This window comes from Lottia gigantea, assembly GCF_000327385.1.
Source record: "Lottia gigantea unplaced genomic scaffold LOTGIsca_100, whole genome shotgun sequence".
Lineage (NCBI taxonomy): Eukaryota > Metazoa > Mollusca > Gastropoda > Lottiidae > Lottia > Lottia gigantea.
The window spans coordinates 583,617-593,152 of record NW_008706748.1 but is presented as its reverse complement, the minus strand read 5'-3'; the positions used below and the strand labels follow the sequence as shown (position 1 = coordinate 593,152).

Genomic DNA, 9,536 nt, shown 5'->3' with positions numbered 1-9,536 from the left:
TATGTTCCTCTGCATGGCGTTACCCCTCTTCATAATCCCAATTAGATGCAGCAAGAGCAGGTGGTAGAATTCCATTCATTTGATTTTCCATATTAAATCACCAAATCTTCCCTATCACTTTCTAGAAAACTCTATAAATCCCCACAAAACAAGGCTTCAATTTCCAGTCAATATTTTTGTGATGTTCAATTTGCACGACTCGATCAACTTTGTCATATTATAAGGAAATCTCTGAAATGGTTTAAGTTTTTTAACAGCTTTTCTCTTAAAATCCCCCTCTCTGTTTCTCAACATGCAAGACATATCCGATTGCGTATACGGTACGGCTAAGAACCTTAGCAATTTCTGCATTTCGTGAGCAGTGTCATTTCGTAGTTTTTCATACTGAATCACGTGCAATGGCCCTTTGAATTCCAACCAATCCAAGTAAAACTTATACCATTTCATGGTTTTTTTGCCAGTTAACGCTGGCCAATCTGGAAGAGATAAACATTTGATGATTATTGGAACAATTATCTGAGAGTCTAAATAACTGGACACCATTATGGATTTTATGAATGGGAATCCATGATGGGGGATAAAATTAGGTGAACTATGCATAAAAAAAAGAAAATCGGATGGGGGGAGGGGGGGGGTTGTTATGTGAAAAAAACACATGTGTGGGCTTGGTTATTTGATCGGAGGATCATAGGCATTGGAAATGTAGACCTCTTGGTCTCTATTTAGCTTGGGTTGATGTCTTCTTATCTCAGAGGCTTCAGTTATTTATCTGGTTTTCTTATTTATGTTGAGTGAGCGCTTTGATGTCTTCTATTTTGATCTTTTGCCGTCGGATATTCTTTAGGTGTTCTGATACTGCAGAGGTTTGAGTTGGGGCTAGGGATAGATGTTCTTGGATTCTGAGATTGAGGGGGCGCTTGGTTTCACCGATATATTCCTCCTCACACGAGCAGGTTATCTTGTATACGCAACCTTTGGGAGCTGGGGGTATAGGCGGTTGTAGCTTGTCGTTAGCCTTAAGAATCTCTCGAATTGTGCACCTGCATGAGAATACGGTTTGCTTGAGTAGTCTTTGAATTTGTTAGGATAATTTGCCAATAAATGGGATTGAGATTCGGATCGGTGATGGGGGTTATGCTTCGGTGGGGTTGATGTCGTTCTGTCGGGTCTGATCAATGATGGTTTTGGTAAAAGATTCCGGAAAGCCATTGAGGTTTTAAAGGGGTTTACATTTCCCATACCTATGATCCCTTCATAAGATAACCAAGCCCACACATGTGTTTTTTTTTTGTCGCATAACCACAGTACCAACCTATATTGTCTCGAAATAAGATTACAACCCGGCTCCCCCCCTATCAGTGATGCAGGGGAGGGACTGACATGGAAAAAGCATCTAGTTATTCGAATGGGCCAAGAAACCGAGGACCCGTGTGTTACAGGCAGTGCACGTTAAAGATCCCTCGACAGTTGGAAATCGAATAACAGGCTAATGTCGCTGTCCTGTCCAAATTTCCTTCACTGCACCCTACATGGCGTCTTCATTAGCTCACATGGTGCAGAAAAGTAGGACGTAAAACTCCATTCATTTCATTTTAAGATTATTTTATGACAGCTACTTACTTTTTCTATAGACGGAATATGGAGCGTAACCTAGATGCCCTCTGTATTGTCGGTTAAACTCTGCTTTTATAGCATCTAATGGATCTCTGATCAAAACAACAGCTTTCTGATATTTCTTTCTTTCTTTCAACCCCAGTTTATGAGTTTTGATCACGATTACTGTGTCATCACGATAGCCCTCTCCCATGAAGCCATGATTGCGAATGAAAGAATCGTTGTAAATGCTGCCTGTAGCTATTCCTGAAAGATAGTAAATTCTGACCAAAGTTGGAACAGAACTGACAAGTCTGTGTTAATTTCATAAATTCAGATGTTAGAACTGTGCCATATCAAGTTGTCAAAAATTCAGAAAAATCGAAGTCGCAGTTTGTTATCAAAATGTCAATGTTTTTTTTGTTTTCTTTTTCAAAACCTTACTGTGCTTAGACTGCAGTAGTTGCAGCAACTATTCAATTTTCCTAGAGTTCCTTAAATATATATTGGAACATTTTTGCAAAAACCGGAAGTGCCACAGTTCAACATGTGCAAAAAGTAGAAAGATCGGCTCTAAAAGTCGCAGTTTTGGGTCATTTTCTTCGGGTTTCATTTTTGGAATCTACATGTATCTGATGTGATAACAGTTTTAGAATTTCAAGATTTCGAAAATTTGTAGCACACATTTTTCAGCAGAATTTTGCAATTTTTGACCCATTTTGGTCAAATGTCAAGAAAGTAAAAAAAACATGGTACAGTCAAATTGTTTGCTTCACTTTCGATTTACACAGAAAATTGGTCTTAACTTACGGTCAGGCAAGTTAATATGCGCCCACTTACAGCTTTGATTTTAAATAAAAATTACAGTAACAATCACCAGTATGAAATACTCAATCTTCGGTCATACACTTCCTTTGAACTTTTTGGGGCAATACTGAACAATATTACCAAGTTTGGTCAAAATCCTACAAGAATCGAACCTTGAAGTGTTGATGGGCTAAATATTGAATGCGTTTTCAAGAACAAGGTTAATAACTCATAATACAAAAATTGAACGTGTTTCAAGGATCAAGGGCAGTAGTAATAGTAAACTTCTCTCCACACTACCGTAAATCTCTAAATACTTTCACTACTATATATTATATATACTGTTTCAGGAGGGGGCGAACACAGCTTCATTATCAGTCTAATTAGACCTAACTTCCCTTCGTATTTTATTAGTTTCGTTTCGAATGTTTAATTAACTTTGTACGTAACCACTACAGTAGGCCTACGCTCTAACACTGTCCTTCTTGACCTTTCATTCTGTTAACCACTACTTGACCTCCGAGGCATATTAGACTAACTTATCAAGTCTGCTAGTCTAATACATATCGGAATGAACCTATTGTTCACGTCAAATTATCCCGGCGCTGGAAAGGGCAGCCACGTGATTTGTTAAAACAGAGGTCAAGCAAAGGTTAACAAATGAAAAGTCAAGATCTTACTGTAGTGGTTACGTACAAAGCTAATAGCTAACAAAACATTCGAAACGAGACTAATAAAATACGAATGGAAGTCAGGTCTCATTTTAGACTGCTTTAATATATACTCTTTCAAAAGGGAGAATACAGCTTTCATGAAAATCTATAAGTATAAAAACAATACAAACTCATGGAGTATTAATTTTATGACGAATGCAAACACCACATATGTAAAATATGTTAAATTCAACGTGGTAGAGCAAACAATGGAACCATCTGAGGATATATACTTCTATATCATCATATTGTTATGTTGATATTTCTTTTATTATATCATTAAACAAGTCTCGAACACAGTATGTTATTTTCTAGGAATCTAACATTACTAATAAATAGATATATATCATTATAGTAAACATGGGGATATTATGGTCTTGAAGACGCTTATAATGGCGTTTAATGTGAGGTGTTGGAAGGAGTATTGTTGTAGGTTGTAACTAAAGGTGTGATCTGTTGGATATTTAGGTCATTAGGATATACAATTTGAAGTTGGTCCATCTAATAACTCTCTGTAACGCGCTGTAGTCTTCTTTATATTCGGCATAGGTTGCATCTTTTCAATTGGCATAATCAACAAGTCTTCGATGGAATGGTCGGGTTAAAGTGATTGGAAATTGGTCTATTTTTGCCATGCACTATATAGTAACGATGGCCAAATGAGTTCGCAACGCGTTCATAGTTTCTCCAATGTACTTGTATTTTTTTTTTTTACAATCAGGTTAATAAGATTTTGGTCAACACATGAAAGTTGGTCAGATTTGAGAAAGGTTTTTTCAGGTTTTATTGTTTTAAAAAAAGGGAGAGAAATAGGTACATGTACGCAGAACCGATACGCAGAACCACCACAAGGTTTTGAGCCAAATCCAGTTGGTAAAGGAGGGGAATCTTGCTTCTACCGAAGTTTTTAATTTTACGTAAAAATCTTTTGGAATAACCCCACTCTCGTAATTTACTAAATACTAGGCTGCACGCAGAATCAAAGTCGGTCTGTTGAGTACAAAGCCTTTGGAACCTTAGAATTTTTGAGTTGATAATCGTAAAAAATGTATGCTGCGGATTGAACGAGCCTTTGAATAAAAGTTGGTGCGTATCAGTTTTTTTGAAGAATACTCAAATATCCGCTTTAGACGTTTCTTCAAAATCTTTTCCTTTGAACACCGTAGTGTCAAAGAAATACATACTGTTGTCGCTTATGTTTGCTGTAAATTTTAGTAAAGGATGGTGTTTGTTTAATATCTCAAAATATTGCCAAAAGTTTTCTAGCGAATCGATCCAAATAAGAAAAATATCTTCGAGGAATCTTCCATAAAAAGGGAGTTTAAAGGGGTCTAGCGTCATTTTCAGGGGTTGATTTGGTTCTTGAATATATGTAAATAGCCTTCGGAAACACTAGAAATGTACGAAAACCGCATAATTCTTACAAATTACATCAAACTAGTAATTTAGCGTTCCATTTCAATATATCTGTTTATATATGTCTTTTCTGTATAACACGAGTAGTCATTTTAACATTCTAACGCGGATAATTCTGGATACACATCTATTACTGTTTGGGATTATCTAAAAAAATTCTCGTTTGAGAATAAAGTATGATTGGTCAAAAAATGGCGCACATGGCCTTTTAAAAGGGGAAATTTGGCCCATTTCGCATTCCCACTCAGTCATAAGGATATTCGCATAGTTTAGGGGAAATCGTTTGCCCATAGCTGCTCCTGAAATTCCGAATTCCCGAACTCTCCGAATTGGGTCAGAAAAGACAAAAAAATCGACACTAAAATTGCAGGTATTCACTAAATGCCACGTAGCTGTAGAGGTGTGTTTCCAATCTTCTCCCGCAGCCCCCTTATCGACCACATTTTCTGAATGGTAAGGAGACAAGGGTGGGGAAGATGTTGCCTGGTTGTGAGAAACAGCAAGAACCAAGAGTTCAAACTTTGTGTAGCTGTTTAGATTTAAATCTCCCAATGTGTTGTCACCTTGACATGTCATGGTTGCTATTCAAGGGAGATAATGGGAAGACGCCTTCGATCACAGAAACAAAAAGTGTCCATTGAATAATAGCGATTATATTTATGAAAAATCAAAAATATCATAGACGGCATTATCATCAACTAGCACGGTGTACACGAAAAATAAAGAAAGAAATTGTGATTTGTCCAAATGAAAGCTTTTAAAAATATTCGTTTTTTGATGTAAAATGTTTTCATTCCCGAATTTGTGCACGACCTTTGGCGCAAATTTAGTTTCAATTTTTTTGCCTTTTCTGACCCAATTCGGGTAGTTCGGACAGATAGGGAATTCGGAATTTACACCCACCGAGTTTGAAGGTATGTTTTTCCATTGAAAGTAAATTTCTTTTGTTTATCTTTTGGAATGACAATATCATCTTTAAAACTTCTTTTCCAAGATATCAAATTCGTTTTCTATATCTTCTCCACTCGCTAATTTAATACAATCGAGTAAGGTCTCCGTCACACGTCAGTACGTCAGTAAACACGTCAGACCCGTCAGTATATACGTCAAACACGTCAGTAAACACGCCAGACACGTCAATACGTCGATGCTACCTTACAAACTTATAACTTATGTTTATAAAAACTACTACATCAAAAAACGAAATTTTAAGAAATTTGCTTCTTTGACTTGTTTACTGACTGAAGTTTTGATGTTCCGACCGACCGTGTGATGAAATTTCGGCCCAAACGTATTGACGCACACTTAACCTTTCTAGAATACCTGATGCCACACAGATCTTGAGTTTTCGAAAAAAAGCAGCCCTTTGAGAAAGTTCCTATTGTTCATGCGTTTTTTACAAAAACTCTGTAAGAACGAACAATATTGGCAATTCCTACTGTTTTGACGTGTTTACCGACGTGTTTATTTTCATAACAGAATTTTCTAAATGATCTTTCGTTTTTCGTCGTTGACGTGTCCATTTTCAAAATATCGTTTTTATTTCGTTTTGTGATTAAAAATAATATGATTCTTGATTTTATAAGGTAGCATCGACGTGTTTGACGTGTTGACTGACGTACTGACGTGTGACGGAGAAACAATTGGAGTAATCGTCCACAGTCAACTTAGGTTTTGTATATATCCTTTACAAGCTTTCTTTTCCACTAATTCTCCGTTAGAAGTTAGAACAATATTATATTTTTACCTTTGGAGCCAAATATAAACCAAATATTATACCTCCATCTCAATAATCATTCTTACCCTTTCCATATTCCGTTTCAGAAGTTAAACCAGCTTTTTCCAATTTATTCAAATTTTTGTCTGATATGTATAAGCTATCAGTATCAGTATGGTATATTTCGGCTTTGACAAATCCATCAATAACACGAATAAAATTATTCATTATCCGTTTGCTATGTGCTAAGATGAATGAGTTAATCTCGTTGTTTTTGTTGGTTCAATAATTTCGGGTTGTAATTTTTATTTTTCCACTATGTATTGATAATCATTTACTTGTTATATAGCTTATTAATTTTGAATCAAAATTTGCTTCAAGAGTTTCTTCAGACTATAAATGAAATTATGTATTTATATCTATCTGCACAGTTTTACCGTAAATAACATTTCCCAACAGTTTCATATAATTGCTACCTACAGTATTCATGTTTGTATTAATCTCCACAGACTCGACAAGCTTGTTGATTTGGACGTGTGATAACGAAATTGCTAACATCCTTTTTCTTCTGTTAGAAAACATGTAAACGCCATCATTAATTCTTACAAAGAAGAAGAAAAAGAAAATTAGTAAGTTTTATTTGTGTATTTGTTACACCTTAATATTGTCATATCAGGTAAACATTTAAAATCGTAATTTGAGATGACTCATACAAACAAAGCTTAGGGGCCTTATTCTCTCTCGAAAACTTAACTTAAAATGATTTAAGTGTTCCAGACACTTGATTTTAAATTCAGTTTAATCATTCAATCAAATTACTGTATTTTTTAAAATCCGGATTTTATATTAGTGTGGGAGAATAAGGCCCCTGGTGTATATTTTATTATTTTGATCTTTGAAGGGAAATAAGGTGACACCGTTTGGCGAGATGGATTATTTTATAAACTCTTGAATCACAATATAGATGGCCATTGTTTTGATATAAAAAAAATCAATGTACCATAAGACAAGTTACCACGTTAAAACCAATGGTGGTATATCAAGTAGAATTACTTCTGCACAGGGCCTCAAACAGGGATGCAATCTAAGCCCGGTGTTGTTTAATATTTATATTAATGACTTACAAACCATAAACCATCAGGGGCACCTTTATTTGATGCTCAATCATTAACACATCTTTTGTTTGCTGATGACCTTGTGCTATTGACATCATCTAAACAAACTTTACAATCTCAGACAACCTTTCTCGTTTCTCTTCCGATTGGCAACTCCAGGTAGATATTGAAAAAACAAAATATTAATCTTTACTAACACAAGGAAAAGCAAAAATATGAACCAAAAGCCTACTTTTTTTATTTAACGAACATTTATTTATTTAACGAACAGGCTATTTATTTAACGAACATGCTATTTTAACTGTTGACTCTTAAGTTTATTTGGGTATCACAATCCAAATCAATTAGAGTTTTAAGGCAGCTTATCACGAGCAAATAACGAAAGCTCGTAGAGCGTGGTTTGCGATACGACAGAAATTATGCCATTTCGGATTTCTCCCCACGGACATTCTCTTGAAACTATACAACTGTGTGGTGAAACCGATAGCTCTGTATGGGGTAGAGGTCTGGGGTTCGCATATACTTGCTGAAAGGAATATATCTCTTGATAAAGTGAACAAACTTCCAATTAATAAATTGACAACAGATATTTGTAAATCAATTCTCAATTTACAAAAAAAAAAAACGTCTAATATCGGATGTTTGGCTGAAATTGGAGTTTTCCCTTTGTCGATTGATGTATTCCAGCGTAACCTGTCGTATCACAAACGTTTTTATATTTGGTCTCACTAATAAACGACTCCTGGATGCATACAACATCGACTGTCATCTTTTGAAACATAAAACCAGCAAACAAAAATTATCTTTTTAGCGGTGAATTCAGGATATAAATAATTATTTTAATTTTCAATCATATAATATTTCCAAACATAAAATCAAATCTACAATGGAAAACAAATTTATAACCCTTTTTAAACAAGATAAGTAGATAACAACAGCAGCCACAAATTGGGGACCAATTAACTACTCTGCGCCTCAGTGCACATGTAACCTAGCCATAGAGCGAAGCAGGTATAATAAAACACCCCTGATAGAAAATATTTGTCAATTTTGCACCACGTCCAGTATTGAAGATGAAGAACATTTTCTATTATATTGCTCTTTTTACGACAGCGAAAGACAAGAAATCATTGATCCAATATTCCAAACTTACCAGTCTTTCTCTTAAAATATAAAATCTCTTCATCTCCTTTTAGATCCCCCTGAACAGATTGCGTAGTCGGTTGCTTATTATGTACATAGTGTTTTGAAAAACGTAAAAATTGATATTACATTACTAAATATATCTATTTGAAAATATTTATTTCCATTTCTTCATTTTATGTATACTATTTTTATATAACAAATGTCATCGCATGGTTTGTGTAATACATAAACTCCTCAAAGTGATATTTATTTTTCACCTTATAATGATTATATTTCAATGCTTCTATTTATAATATTTTATTTTTTAACTTTTATACTTCATTTTGTTACTTTTCATATACATGTACCTGTGTTTCATTTTATTGTTTATTGGAAATCATTGTACTGTTCTATATCTGTATTCTGCCCACAAAGGGCGTATATATACAATAAATCTTATCTTATCTAAGGTGGGAGGGGGGCGGTTGCTTTGAGCTGCCACTGCGATAGTTTAGGTCTATGCCAAAATCAACAGAATCAATCAGTTTTTCTGAAGTTTTAGCATGATTTCATGATTTGCTTTACAGGATAGTGCAGCTCGTGCATTCTCACGTGAAAAATCGCGTACAAATCTAGGGAAAATGAAGACACCATGTTATTCAAGTACTGTACAAGTTAAAGGGTCTTCAACAGTACACTTCATGGCATTTGGAAATTTAATTTTTTTAATATTTTGTAAAAAGAATGGATGTATAAACTTACCAGTAACTTGCTGTATCAAGTGACGTAACCATGTATTGCCCGACCCAGGAAAACTAGCTAAAGCTGTCTTCGGCAAATTGTGAGACCTTTGTATACGTTGGCAGCCCGAAAGTATTCTTGGGTTGGACTTCTGAAACGATAGAATATTGCCTTTCCGTGGAAAAGGTGTCTGATTTACATAGTATAGCACACTTATATAAAATAAAACAACTATAAATATAACACAAGATATAATCCTAAACGTTTTCGACGCCATGTCTAACGAGTGTATCACAATATTATATAACT

General features: G+C 35.0%; 1 protein-coding gene across 1 annotated transcript; it reads right to left on the bottom strand.

Annotated features, from left to right (window-relative positions):
* Window positions 1-258: 258 nt before the first annotated feature.
* On the bottom strand, window positions 259-9,324 carry LOTGIDRAFT_94282 (hypothetical protein; the record flags this gene model as incomplete). Its single annotated transcript, XM_009046359.1, has 3 exons — window positions 259-476; window positions 1,621-1,860; window positions 9,249-9,324. Coding segments are annotated over 3 exons (534 nt in total), but the record flags the coding sequence as incomplete, so codon positions are not given.
* Window positions 9,325-9,536: the final 212 nt, after the last annotated feature.